At 38.4% G+C, this 14,933-nt stretch overlaps 1 protein-coding gene across 25 annotated transcripts in view; it reads left to right on the top strand.

The window, feature by feature from the left end:
• Positions 1-14,933, top strand: part of LOC113666422 (rap guanine nucleotide exchange factor 6) — a 33,337-nt gene that overhangs the window by 8,746 nt on the left and 9,658 nt on the right. For all 25 annotated transcript variants that reach the window (XM_089200030.1, XM_089200024.1, XM_089200018.1 and 22 more), the window contains exons 9-26: positions 495-544; positions 839-911; positions 1,000-1,031; positions 1,471-1,575; positions 2,064-2,222; positions 2,609-2,758; positions 3,338-3,502; positions 4,028-4,135; positions 4,267-4,338; positions 4,661-4,741; positions 5,067-5,117; positions 5,438-5,485; positions 5,601-5,661; positions 7,172-7,233; positions 7,685-7,769; positions 8,258-8,280; positions 12,092-12,177; positions 13,880-14,105. In XM_089200030.1, coding sequence (XP_089056156.1) covers positions 495-544; positions 839-911; positions 1,000-1,031; positions 1,471-1,575; positions 2,064-2,222; positions 2,609-2,758; positions 3,338-3,502; positions 4,028-4,135; positions 4,267-4,338; positions 4,661-4,741; positions 5,067-5,117; positions 5,438-5,485; positions 5,601-5,661; positions 7,172-7,233; positions 7,685-7,769; positions 8,258-8,280; positions 12,092-12,177; positions 13,880-14,105 — 1,637 coding nt within the window. The remainder of the gene's footprint in view (positions 1-494; positions 545-838; positions 912-999; positions 1,032-1,470; positions 1,576-2,063; positions 2,223-2,608; positions 2,759-3,337; positions 3,503-4,027; positions 4,136-4,266; positions 4,339-4,660; positions 4,742-5,066; positions 5,118-5,437; positions 5,486-5,600; positions 5,662-7,171; positions 7,234-7,684; positions 7,770-8,257; positions 8,281-12,091; positions 12,178-13,879; positions 14,106-14,933) is intronic.

The following is a 14,933-nucleotide window of genomic DNA, read 5'->3' as shown; positions in this document are numbered from 1 at the left end:
CCAAAACAGCATTCGGCATGGTTACTCAAAACACTTTCTCTCGTAAGTTTTGACAGTGTTTGAGGAGCTTTGTCGCGACTTGTGCTTCTTTTATTCATTTTTATTTATTCGGAACTATCCCTTGTCTGTCTTAGTTTATTATTGCCTATTTTTGTCTACCGAACTATGATTTTTTTTGCATGGTCTTCCTTAAGTTGTAGGCAGTTTATAGGAACACTAAATATTACTTGAAATACCACTTAATCTGTTATGACCATAACCGTTAGTACCCCTACTGGGAATAGGCTCGCTTCCCGCCGTTTTATCGGCTCCCATCTTTGATCCTCTCTTTGGGTAGGGAGAGCGGGCTCGTTTCTAGAACAGCGGCTAGGCATCGTATCTACACTGAGGAACTCGTGGCTCAAAGTGTTCGTTTAGGAGAGGTTCCCGTCTTGAAAAGATGTCTCTCAGAACAGAGCTGACTGTACGCATAAATTTTTTTCGCTGTTTTTCAGTTGATTCTGATGAAGACGATGAAGAAGAAGAATCACATTCTTCACGAGAGGTACTACAGCTATAAATTACTATCGCTGTCGTCAAATTTACAAGTAGATCTTTTTTCAATTAGATGGACAATTTACAGCCTCCCCAAATGACGACATAATTTTGTCAATCAGATTTCACCAGAAAAAAACCTCTGCGTTCTACTCGGTGATAAAGCATCTATTCCTAAATCCGAGTAAATTACTAGGACTGGTGAAATTAAGACATACGCTCGCACATGTACGTATTGCAGACCTACCTTGTATCGAGTAAAGTTTCAGTGAGAGAGTAAAACGCTATTTTTTTTTTGTCACAGTCTTTAATGGTGCGTGATGTGGTGCGAGATTGCCTGGAGAAAGAGCCGTCTGATCGAACAGAAAGTGATATCCGTGAGTCTCAAATTTCATTATTTGGTTTTTTTTCTGTTAAAGATTTTATTTGTTAAATATCAAGTTTCGTTGAACCATTTTTTTACAGAGGCCCTTTTGGATTTCATGCAACATTTGCCGGTAAGTTTTTATCTTGTTGATTGATATTTAAGCCATCGAAATGATCTTTAGGTTGGGGGTTCCGGCTATCATTTTCTACACCGTTAGACAGTTTCCTTGTTAATCGTGCTCAAGTACATTTTTGACCTCGTATTGAATGTATAGGGCGCTTTCGATAGTGTGGTGGAACTGAATGTAATCCAACTGTCAATCAGAACAAAGAAAAATGCCTGTAGAGGCCAATCAGAACTCAAAGCAAACACACGTAAACCGCCTGACGCGCGGGAAAAGCGAGTAACCAATTCGCGATGGGTTCAGTTTAGTTTTGAATCTGATTGGTTGAGAGGGCAGAGCGAGTTTCTAGACCAATCAATTCACTACTGGTCCACTTTTGGCATTAGTTTTAAAATGCTCAAGCAGTCATCTGCTGATCGTATTTTTCTTTCTTATGATAACGCAGGCGTTTGCCAACATGACCATGAACGTACGGCAAGAGCTATGCGCTGTGATGGTGTTCGCTGTTGTAGAAAAAGCGGGATCCGTTGTGATGGAAAATGAAGAGGAGGTTTGTAGGGATCTTGACCTTTAGTTAAAAAGCAGCAGGTTTCACCCTCAATCCAGTGTGCGCGGTCCAAAATCGTACCTTTCTTTTAAAAGATGTCGAGCAAGTTTTACCTAGATGTAAGTGAATTCGTCTTGTTTGAAGACAGAATCAAAACTAGTAGGCATTTCCTTTGAAGGATAGATGGATCTTTATACAGATATTTAGTTGGATGGAGTGTGTTTTTATGATGTTTACATGGTCGATAGAGTAATTAATTGAACTTCCCAACGAGCATTCACTCAGTGGAAATTGTCTTATCGGGAGAATTCTTAAAGAACAGTTTAAACATTAGAATGAGATTTGAATCTTACAAAGACTATGACCAGGAACTACTCATTCACATCGTCTTCAACAAAATGTTTACTTTCGGCTCATGTTGTCTCAGATAAAGTTAAAATTCGCGTTAAATTAGTTTATCTTCAGCTTTCCGAATGTGTATCTCTCGGCAGCTGGACTCCTGGTGTGTTATACTCAACGGATCAGTTGAAATTATTGTCCCTGGGGAAGAGATCGTGACCCTACATCTTGGGGACAGTTTTGGGGTGGAACCCACACTGAAAAAGATGCGCCATAAGGGAATTATGAAGACACGTGCGGATGATTGTCAGGTAAGGCCAATCAACTAGAACAAACCAAAAAATGTAATGTGGACTTTAAGTACAGCTACGAGGCACTCGAATGTTTTGCAGAAAGAGGCAGGCTAAGATTAGGGGAAGTTGAGGCTCGAGTTTGTAACCGCCTTATTTGTATTGGTAAGATGAAATGTTGGGCTTGCGGTGAATGTTTGAGGGTCGAATTCACCACCGTCTTAATAGTTATCGAGAACGACTGATCAAATGAATCTTGCGAGAAGCAAAAGTCCTATAGTCTGTGGGACAAGTGTCTTCTACTTTCTTTTTTGAAGTTAAATCATTCCCTAGCTGATAATTTCCTGATATGTCACTCGTCTGCGAAAAGTCGCCCTCAATCTACTTTGTTTCATTTTGTCATTCAGTTTGTGTGTGTAGCGCAAGCGGATTACTACAGAATTCTCACTCAAGGAGAAAGAAGCATTCAATGTATTGAAGAGGGCGGTGAGGTCGTCATGATCACGGAATTTAGGAAGACTGACGGAGGCAGTCGACAGGGTCAAGTAGTCATTAAGGTGAGTCCCTTGAATATTCGACGATTGTATGAATCCATCCACTCCTTGAGCTTGCGAGATAGCTCTTTTTATTTTAATGCTGCGACAAAGTGGCGAAGCCACGTGTTCAGTTTTGAGCCGGCGAACAATGCGAGCGCGAGAGATTCTGGAGGATTCTGACACGGAAATGAGTACCAGACCCCTCAAGGACCTGTGCTTTGGTTCTAGTGAGAATCTTCCTGTAGGCTTACTTTCCTGCTGTTCGGTTTCTTGATCAACAAGGAAAAAACGTTTGATTACAGGTTACCTGATTAATTACCATAACTGAAAGAAATACTAGGGACGTTTTATAAAAAGATTTGCTTGGAAAACCCGTTAGCTTGCTCCACTTTTTTCCAACAATGACGTTTTCGTTCAGTTTTTGTTTTGTTCATCGTGAAGAGGATTATGCTAAAATATTTCTTAGCAGTCGCGTTTTTAACATAAGGGAGATGCTGAGTTACAGATATGTAACAATGGGGTCTCCTCTGGCTGTTAAGATTACTTTGATTTTAGTTTTACGAGACTCAGTCGAAATGTCATTGTTGTTGTCGTTGCCAGGCAACCGCCCAGAAGCTTATTAGTCACGTGGTAGAGGACCACTCAGCGATCGATCCAACTTACGTAGAAGATCTTTTGCTGACCTACAGAACCTTTATTGATCGCCCCTCAGAGATCTGCGGTCGTTTACTAAACTGGTTCCTTGAAAAACGTTTTCGAGACAAGGTAGGATCTTTTGCTCTACCTTTAAACAAACACACAACGACGCAAAGAAATTTCCTGCTTTACAGACACATCGGTACAGATTCTTTTACGGTTTTCATCTAAGTTGACGATTCCAGTCACATGGTTTGCCGGCAGACTGTTAAAAAAATAATGCAAACTGATTGCGGGTGCAAAAATTATTGTTTGTTTAGTTTTTAGAATGAAGCCATTGGAAAAGGACTGTGATGAACCTGTTATCCAGAATTCTGTCCTGCGTCATTTTATTGATATAAATCAGGCGCCTCTGTTGCATCCAATCTGGGTCATAATCATATGAAAGCCACTTGTGATCTCGCATTGGTAGCTTTTCTCTTAAGAGCATCTGATAAAGATATTTGTTCCTGCAGTTGTGTATGCCGTTGTTTTCTGGCTTGTTTTGGAGACTGGCTCAGTCTTACCACACGTAGAAGTCACTGGCCATGTTTTAAAATCGTTTTTGGTGTCAATTTAATTTGATTGGTTGAGACTTGGTTTGTTTCATTTCAGGTAACGCGCGCCATGTTGTTGTGGGTTAATAACCATTACGGAGATTTTGAAAGTGATACTGTTATGGAAGGATATCTGGAGACCTTTGAAAAAGGTCTCGAGATTCAGGTAACCACAGGGATTTTTTTTTTTTGGCGTTTTCCTTTTTTTTCTCTTTAGTGGAATTGAAATATCATATTAACCCCTGAAAGTTTTGATGTGATTTAATTTTTCTGTCTTTTCTATTTTTGCTCAAACAGCAAATGAGTGGTCAGCTTGGACTGTTGAACATTGCTTGCGCGGCTAAAGCAAAATCTCGTCGGATTACAATGGTGAGATACTTTTCTGCCTACCTATGGTACCTCAACAGGACTGAGTAGAGTCCAACTAATTCTGTAACCATACGAGTGATTAGCAAAATCGTACGACTGTGTACATACTCGTGCGTAACAAATCGAACTCCTGCTTCATGGTCATCTGATCTTTGTAATCAGTTGTATAATTACAGAATGATATTGACATTATAAATTGGGCTTTTGATCACTCCTTAAGATCAATAATTACAGTTACAGTTTTCATTCGATTTTTTTGTCTTTCCCGAGAAATGTTTTAGCATGTGATGACCTTTTTTTTTCTTTCCTTTATCTTTGCTAGGATCGCCCGTCCAAGGACAAGCCTTTAGGTTTTACCATTGCGGGCGGAAAAGAATCTGGTTTTGGAATATTTGTATCTAAGGTACAGTAGCTGTAGTCGTTTATTTTAGTTTTGCGTTTGCTTACTAAGCCTCAGTCAAAGAGTTTGATTCAATGGAAATGTTATGAGTCCCATGACAAATCGTGGGCCTAATAATAATAAAATAGGACTTGTGGCTATTTTCCCGCGTTCGGCACCGGTAAACGCTTTACGCGTATGCAGCGAGTAAGATATTTACCTGGCGTTCGTGGCAGGCTCCTTTTACCAGCCTGATACACAGGTATCATTTCTTTCACGCGTAGGCCTGTCTGTACTTGAGCCTATTCAATACTGATGTTAAAATTGACATGTTCACTTTTTTTCTCAGGTTGAAGAAGATTGTAAAGCGTTAGAAGCAGGTCTCAGAAGAGGGGACCAGGTATTTTGCTGTTTCGTTTTATCACAGATGTTATGATCATTGTGGTTACTCATCATTCCCAAACCTGGTGTTACATTTAGGTTGAGTTTTATAGTTGGTTCTCGTCCTTGCTCTGAGGATTTTCCTCCGGGCCCGCCGGTTTTCGTCCCTCCACAAAAACCAAATTCTAAATTCCAATTCGCCCTGGAATTTCCACTATAAAATCCCTTGTTTTCATTTATTATATTTTATCCTTAGGAAGCAATTTTTGAAAGGCAGAAGTCGAATTTTCAATGTGCTTTTTCCGATAATTTTTGGTTTTTTTTTTCTCATCCTTTCAGCTACTTGAAGTCAATGGCACAAACTTCGAAAACATTACAGCCACAGAGGTAAACGAAATTTAACGAAAGTTAAATTTAATTAAATGTCCAATTCTTATTTATTTGTTAATGTTTTTATTTGCTCATGTATGTATAATTATTTCTTTATACACGTGATGTTTAGGCAAGGGACCGTCTGTCCTGCGCGATCCATGTGTCAATGTTAGTCAAGCGGAACATGCCAGGTTTGTTTAAAATTTACATTTGTGTTTGTGTTTGGAAATTTTCTTGATCGAAAGTTTCATCAAAATGATTTTGCGCCTAAGACTTTTTGAACTTATGACTGAAGATTTAATCTAGCAAAGATTTTTCACATTCCTGTTTTTCGCAAAGTTATTACTTCTGTGCAGAGTAGTCTTACAATGTCAACCCTTTGTCGTATAGTTTCATGTTTTTTCGTGTTTCCACAAATGAAACTTGACCCAAGCTTACCCTACGAATTTCGTCCTTTTCGGGTTTGGAACAAAAAGGAATGGCGATCGTTAATGAAATAGGTGTCGAAGGTTCTGAAGGGAGCGAAGTTTGGTAAGGGTAGATTAACCATCTTAGCAAATCTGAAAGCACGAGTCTACGCTTCCCAGCTTTGTTATCACGTTCGCTACAAAGTAGGCCATTAGAATTTGCCAAAGTTCAGAACTTTGTGGTATTGCAAGGGCGGGAGAATAATTTTTGATGGACTTACGGGAGTTTTTCTTAACAACCCTGTAGGCACAAAGTTTGTTTTTTATTGAGAGTATCTTAGGAGTATTAAAAAAATGGTGATCTCAATTCAGGTTTGAGTCGGTCTATTTGTAATTAAACAGTACAAGACGAAATTTTTATTTACATGGTGGAAAATTTAAATCGCATCCCGTTCAGCATTCACCTATGCAATATGAAGCAGCATTTTACGTCCCTAAATTATTTTTCTCCCGAGCTATTTCATTGGGGTTCATTGCACATTTGTATCAGAAAATTCTTAATTGGAAAAAGATATTCTTAACAATAAGATACCATTTGAAATTTTCTTTAGAATAGGATCGGCCAATCAGAATCGAAACGGAAACCAAACGTGCTGTGGTGGGCAAACTAATGTTTTTGCAAAGTTTTCAATGTTAAAAGCCGGGTCAAAGAAGCGGTACATTCAATAGCCGTTTACAATGCGGAGATTTCATTAATGACTGTCAATTGTGAAGCGAGGGTTCTTTTTCTTCCGGTACTGATGGCCTTAATTTCTCTTTTGTTTAACGCGGTTGAATAGATTACCTACAAAATTATTTCGGCTTTGATGTCACGTCCTTTCTAAAGGATAATTGAAATTTCGAGCGGCGTTTTGTTGGTCAAAAATCACATCACCAAACAAACTTTCTTTACGTTTAATTATCCTGAACTACGCCAACAGTTTTAGGTGTGAAATAAAATTTTGCGTTCTTCTTTTATTTAAAACGCAGGTGAATTTTCCAGAATATGTTGGCCACGCTTGGATAAATCTAGCAAATCCTTGTGTCTTTTAATCATAGTTCACTTATTCATGTTTAAACACGTTTAAACGAAATTGATTCAATAGAATTCTTTCTTCGCAAAGAAAACTTTTACCGCCATGGGAGTAAAACGCCACAAGAAGAGTTCACTTGTTGTGCGTGTTGAGGAAACATGGAAACGCCATGTTTTCACCCGAAAATTTAAACCCCCGCTCGTGACTTGTTTTTCCCACAGCTTTTAAAGACATGGAAACGACCCCGCATAGAAAAGAGAACTTGAAAATCACGCAATCGAAGGTATGTGCTACATGTGTGTATGTATCAGTTGTTCAAAAAGCGTGACGTGTGAATTTAATTTGTTTCCTGAATTTTGTTGACTCAAAACGCGTCTTTTCCGTTTGCCGTTTGGAGCACAAAATTTCACATGCTGTGTAAAAAAAAAAGCAAGACTGAGACGATCGATTGAACACGATTACTCAACCACATCTTCGCTTTGAGGTCCAAATTCCGCGATATAGGTGTGCGATTTTAACAGCCATGTTGGACCGCGTGAGCAATATCCAATTTCCTTTGAGAGTGAATTGGGCAGTTCACAATTTCGCCTAGTCCTACGATTTGGTCGCTAGGCGAGAATAAGGACCATGTCTCTAGAGGTAGCTAATTTTGAAACAATACTATTGAACAGATTGATTAATTTGGGAATCACTGGCGATACATTTACATCACTGGTTTGTTCATCTCTATCTAGGACACAGTACAGCGAAGTTCGTCCGATTGTAGCGAAAGGCAACGTACGTTGCAGTCTCGCCTCTCCGTTCCTGAAATATCGTCAGGTATAATAATTTAATCGGACTTTTACTTATAAAAAGTTCCATTACTTCAATCTTTTCACGGAAATTTTCGTGAAGCACTTTAAAACTTATGACACAATGTTGAAGAAAAACGGATGTTAAGCAGACATTACGTGTTTTTTTTTGTAGCAAAGCATATTTTGATATGGCGCACTGTGAACTGCGGCAGAGGCGCGCGCTTTTTCTTATCTAAACGACATTTATTTAGAGTTATATCTTTTCAGATTGAATTATTGAAAGATACTTAAGAGTCTCCCTTACGTAAACTAAAAAATCAGCTGCTATTAAAATGTAATTTGCAAAGATTATAGTTTTCAATATTGCTGATGTGCCTGAGCAAGCGTTATAAATGTTGGGATGGGAATTTAGAATGATCTTTTTCAAGATGTTACTTCGTCCACGAAAGGCAAATTTTGCCTGCTTAGTGTTATGTTACGATTGATTTGAATTTGTGTCGTCTTCTTGTACAGATCCTTCCAAAAAGCCAATCCAGGTGAGTGTTATTTTTGTCTTATTTAGATTATATTCTTAAACGATTTTTCATGCAGTAGATTAGAAATATAACGTCAATACTTTCAATGCTCTGGGTCTGGTCCTCTTTTATTTACGCTACAAAACAAGCGTGCGTGTTTTTACTCATGGCGAGAAATCTTCTTGTCGGCGAATATTGAATTTGTATCGCACACGATGGAAAAGTGTTTAGATTCGCTTCATTTACCGTAAAAGAAGAAAGAAAACCACAATCAAATGCTTCAGACTATTTTGGGTTAGTGAAGAATGCAGACACTACAGATTTTACACGTTTCACATGGGTTACCGTCGTCAGTATTCCCACCCCACCGGAGCGACCTTCTAATGACCGAAAATTTAATGATAGTAGTTTCAAAGTTATTCAGTAAACTTCTAAATTTAGATTGTCATAAACGAAATAACACAACAAACGTGATCTGGGAAAGGAAACGGAGCGGCAAAATTATGACCGAGCCTTTTCTCTCATTTTATCTGTTACCAATTATAATAACCTGTAAGCAATTGTTTCACGTTGTTTGTTAGGCTTTCGAGATCTGGTATCACCGGATGCCTCAGCCTACGGAGGTCTAACAGTTTGTGGGATTTACAAATTACTTGTTTAGCGAGTTTCTCACGCTGACCCCACGTAAAGATATTCAAGGCCAGTGTCTCTGGTACTGTTTATCGAATCTGGCCAATGGTCAATTTTTGTCGGGACAACTAAAAAGGCCATAGGTTCCAGAAACATTTTTCTTTAAGATTAAGGCAAAGTTAAGACTAACTAAGTGCCCGACGAAATGGTTACGAAATAGCAGATTCTTACGTCTAAAAAATGTCTCAAGAGTGTCTCTCAAATATGTGACGATGGTTCAGCTCTCTACAATAGTGATACTCCAGTGGAACAGTAATTAACATTTTTTCGAAGGATTTTAGTTCTCAAAAACCATATCAGGTATGATTAATCAACAGTTTATGTGGAAGTAATGCTCCAAATTCTTTAACGTTCCATTTACGTTATTTTATGCAAATATATCGAAAGGTCGAAAGGGTAACGGAACAAGCATGCATATATGACGTCAAAATCTTGTGGTCGCGGTACATGGTGTGTGTAGCGTCATTAGAGAGATATTTTACCTCCGTAGGCTTGGTTTTTCCAGCTGAAAGATTGACATTATGTCAAAAACCACAAAAATGTCATGGAAAATTATTTACTTTGATTTTTCAGGATTGTTTAGTTGTGTGGACTGTGGGAATCAATATGTCATGCTAGGGGTTAATTCTTTCAAGGAGACTACCTTTGCCTTTGACTTTCTTGTTTTGCGTGGAGTCAAAGTGCACCAAAATTGTTTTGGTCACAATATTTCGCATATTTATTTTATATTTGCTTTCTTTCGCGGAGTTTTGATGTTTTAATAAAAACACGATCGAGAGAAAGTTGTTTTGAAGGCTTTCAATTATGCGTGAACTAATGAATCAATGGATTTTGATGGCAAATTTCAACACAAGTGGTTATATTGATATGGAGACTCGTTTTATGTATTTAAGCCATTCGGTCTTTTTTTTTTCCATATATTTTTGTGACCTCTTGTGTTGAAACATTTGTCAGCAATATCGTTCACTGCAGTGAGTTGCGTAACTTGATGGTAGAACTTAGTTCATAGTTCTCTTTTTTGATAACAACATATCACCTGCATTTCCTGCTGATCATTGAGATACTTAAAGGAAAGCTCCTCCAACGAACTAATTGTATGGTTTCAGTTGTCTTGTAATTTCTGATCACCTCAAGAAGTTTTCTTTTTCTAAAAGGGACAGGCGTTTGACATTTAAGTCTAGCCTTAGAGGTCGTACCCAATGGGGTGATTGCCATGAAATTGTCGCAATATAAAGAACGCCTGAGGTTGGTAGGCTAGTTGCACGAGTGGATGCGCGCTTTTTGAGCCTTAAACTTTGTCGGTAGCTTTGTACAGTTTAGGGATGAGTAAGCATTCAATTGTTTTGAACGACAAAAAAATCAAGTGTCTTCCCATTGATGTGGTAATCATTGTCAAAAACAAAATAAAACCTAATTTATATCCTGCACTAGTCACTTTCGGTTTCCAGAGCCAATTTTTCGATGAAAATGTAAAGCTTATTGATATTTTGCTTTTTTTGCTAATCAGCTTGTTGTAAGTCGTAACGCGATGGTAAACACCTTCTACAATCTATATATAGTTGGCGCTTTTCTAACGCCGGGATGAAAATATCGTCTTTGTTTTTCTTATTTATTTTTTCTCTTCGTTGGTGTTGTTGCAAAACTATGGTGCTTTTTTTTTTGTCTTCTCCGGTTTCGAGTTATGCTTCGTGGTCTTTTCGAGAAAAAAGTAGACCTGCTTTGTCAGTTATGTTTACGAAAAAGTAAATGTTGTCTGCCGTTAACTGGTGAAACAAACCGCATGCCCGGTTGGAATATAAGATTACGGTGACTGGTACGCCGACGAACCAGTTGAACGTGAGCACTAATGTTGTTCAATGTCTATACTGGCGCACGGTAGGCTTTTTGACCAATCAGAGTGTGCGCTTTATCTCAGCCGCTATGACTCAACTATACTTCGTTTGTACGACTTTTATTTGGGAAAGTCGGAACGTTTTCCGGAAAAAAAAAAATTCCATTTATTTTCTAGCCTGGTGCTTTTCCTTAATTACAACTCCGCCTTTGTGAGCTGTAATTGTTCCAGTTGAAGATCAAAGCAATGCTATGTTCAGCGTTTAGTCATGCATGCTGGATATTTGTAGCTACGCGCGTATTGATTTTCATTGAGATATTTGTGTAATGTCATTTGAGGCTATGCTTCATGTTTTCACGTATTTATAATTTTTGGGAATGCTTTCTCCTTTAAACCGTCTCTCTCTCCATCGATATTTTCGTTGAAGTGAAGAGGTTTTCGTATCACAAAATCACACCATCCTTCCTGAGGTGTTTGTTTTGTGTCTTAGTAGAACTTCCTTTCGTGAGACAATACTCGCTTCACCTCTCGGAGGACTTTTGGGTTCTAAATAAACTCGTATTGTCTGAAGAATGAAAGCACTTGGCTTTTTATCAGAAAAATCTCAAGGGTACCTCTCAGGCACGTCTATATGTTGGCTGCCTGACTGAACAAAGGTGTGCTCCTTGACGTATTAAATGGATCACTGGGGTGGGTGTTTTTTTTTCTCTCTCTTTCTTCTTATAACATCAAACACTTTTCCGTCGACAGGAATATTTTTCTCGCTTAGGTGAGGTGATGATGTGAGCACTAAACTTCCGCTCGTCTGGGTCTGGCAACTTAGCGGTCAAACTCAAAGCATGGGTGTGGGGATCAATTCTGGCCGCCCACGCGCCAATTTTCCGCGCAAAATTTCAAAAGAGAACATAAGAAATAATTGCTGTCTTGTAAAGTAAACGAAAGAAATTTGAAACGTTCATTTCTAACTATACAAGAAAACGAAAGTAGGGGAAAGGCCTGGAAAACTCCAGACTTTTCGAACACAAAGCTTATTCAATAACGGGTTTCCTGCTATTTACCATTTTCTTTTGAAAAGGTTGTACGCTTTTAAAACACAATTTATTTCTGACAGCCTGAAAGCACACCAGCTAGTCGTTACTAGGTTCGCACGTGCGCAGACGTTTAGCCGCTGTGTTGGGCCCAGCACCTACGCATTCCAAATAGCGCTCAAGGGACCGCTGGCTGTTTGCGGGCTTTTGTATTGGGAATGTGTTGATGACGAAAGAATCCCTTGGGGATCTTTATTGATTTTGTGCAATTTCTTTTCTCTAGCATATTCATCCGACTTCAACGACCCTGAAGGTGAAGAAAGCTTTAAATCGACTCAGTGCATTTGGAACGCTATCCAAGAACACTAAGTAAGTACAAAACGTCCATGGGACAGAGGTTGTCTTGAGAATTAGGCCATTTCGCGAATTAGACATAGTGTATGTTGTCTTGTAACTAAGAGAGGTGGCCTGTGAAACAATATTGCAACCTTTTTGTTTTGTCTTGTAGGTCGATTTTTCTTCCCTTTCCTTGTTTATTTTCAGTTAATGGAAAACAGTAACGCTATGAAAATCGGAATCATTCTTCTGAGTAACGATACTTTACTTTCGTGGTCGCACTGAATTGTTAAATTGTATTTTTGTCAGCGGAAATAGACACTCAGAAGTGATGATGTCGAACATTCCAGTCAGAATTTTCGAGGAAGGGTTGCAACTTCTCACGAATACATATTCTGAAAACCTCTTAAAGGAAGTTGAAGTAATTTTCAAGAATTTAAAGTGCCTCGACTTCCTTCAAAAGAATATTTATAACTTTTGACGTTTTCTTTCGGACTGAATGTAAAAATTTCGCTTTCCGGGACAATATGCAATCAAGGGCTTTTGAAGTCTTATTTGGTCATATTATACTTAAAGGACACTATCCATTAGGACTGGGATTAAATCTCTACTCCGTTGAATTCAGTTGGACTTCTATAAAATCCACTTTTTGGATTCCTTAAAATAGACGTCAACAATGAACATGGAGGTATATTATTAATGATCACATTTTTAAACTTTCGTGTGCCTTGAGTCAAAGTTCAACATACTCTTGACAGATTCTCGCGCAGGGTAAGATTAAATTGGTTAACAATCAAGGTACTTGACAACGCTGATTACGCTGATTTAAGACAAGAATTTTCACAAAACTCTTGGAAATTTTCCGAGAATTCCGCTTTGTATCTATTTTTCCTCTACTGAGAACTTGAATAAGTAACGAATCTATGTCTTATTATATCTTGTTATTATTGCTATATTACTTAACTTTTTGATTAAGAGGGATATCTTGTGTGTATTTTTAAATAATATTCTTATATTATTGTTGTTGATATCGAAACGACTTGGCAATACGATCAGTTTCTGCGATAACAACCTTTGCTTTGTCAACGAGGAAAGAAAATATGTAATTACTCAAACACCAAATTGTATTTAAAGCTTTGGGAAACAGGGCTGTTGATATTGAGACCACCATTCGCGTTGATAGGCTTTTTGTACAAGAATTAATATTCAGACTTGTTCGATTTTGCAGCACTTAATCCCGACCTGATTTCGTCGCTTGTCAGTGAGGGATGACATCGGATCACAAACATAAGAATTAATGAGATTAGCGTGGTAACAAGAGAATGTCAGTTTGGTTTAAGCGGGCTGTAGTCGGATTATATTGTTTCCGCACAAAAATTCCTTTGGCGCAAACTTTTTGTCGAATCAAATGTTGAATTTCGACCTTCTCTCGGCAAATTTTAGCTCCTTTTAAAACGAACGACGAACAGATTTGAGTTATCTGTTTCAAAAAACTCACCGGTAACTAGTGGTAACATGTTTTCCACTAAACGTATACTTATCCTTGTATAAGGTGTTTGAAAATTCCTTCTTCTAAAGACACTATTTGGCCTCTTTTTTGGCACCTTAGCACTCTAAGGCTTGCCTTGACTTAAAAAATTTAGAATCTACTTGGCAATAATCGCCTGTGAAAAGAGCTCAATGCAACTAAGAAAGAATCTCAATATAACAGCCGCCATGTTGTTTTTTCCTCAAGGCTCATCTCCAAGAGTGAAAGGGACCTTCTCAGCGTGGATCACGAGGGCACAAACGATCTACACGTGATGGCCAAGCACGGGGTGAAAAAGTCCCCGGCCAGCCTACCGAGAGGATTTGGGTCCACAGAGTGCATAAACACCAGTGATCAATCGCTTGAAATGCCCGACAGGGTTATTAAAGTTTTCAAAGCGGATCAGACGTGTAGATATTTTATGGTGTACAAGGTCAGTGTGTGTGGTAACCGTAGGTCTTAAAATCACAAAGATACTATGAACTATGACGCGCGCACGTGGGCGCCCGCTAAAACCTTCATTCTAGCCCGCAAAATGCGCCACAATGCCGGGAAAAGTGATAATAATTAGTGTTGATTGTAGCTTTTAGTGCCTTAACATCTCTCTAGCAGTAAAGGTATTTTTAATAGCAAGTTTATGTTGAGGAGTCCACTCTTCAAGAGAAATTTAGTCGGTATTTACATTTTAATTAGCAGAGATTTTGGTTCTGAAAATTGTGTGTGTAGGGTCGAGATGGGTACAATCTCATCGAGATTCTTATTATGGAAAATATCACTCGGCAATTCATCTGCGATAAATTTCATCCGTTTGACCTTGCACTGATTCCTGCCCCAGAGCACGACAATTTTTGTCCAAATTTTGGCGGATTTTGCAGAATGCCCTCGATCTGCAAAATTTAGTACCCGCAGAAAAAAAGGTTCCGTGAAATAAAACGACTCAAAAATTACCACCTCTAGTCCAATTAAAAAAACTCTCTAGGGGAGAAGGCAGGGGGCGGCTGAATATGAGTATAAGAATTCTCCACATCGATTTTCTTACTTTTTTTGTTGTGTGAATTTGGAGAATCAGACGCTATCGAGAACAAATTTAATGAGAGTTTATTTAAGATATTGGCCAATATCCGGTGTTCATTTAATCAATTGTTTTATATTTTCGTAGTGATATTTTTGCTTAGTTCATTTGTTGATATTTCTGTTCTTTTTTTGTTGCTGTTGTCCCTTTTCTCGTTTTATTTTGTTGTCGATGTTGTTAAGTGATAGC

Source organism: Pocillopora damicornis, chromosome 3 (assembly GCF_964200805.1).
Source record: "Pocillopora damicornis chromosome 3, jaPocDami1.2, whole genome shotgun sequence".
NCBI classification, from domain to species: domain Eukaryota; kingdom Metazoa; phylum Cnidaria; class Anthozoa; order Scleractinia; family Pocilloporidae; genus Pocillopora; species Pocillopora damicornis.
This window is presented reverse-complemented; position numbering and strand designations above follow the sequence as displayed.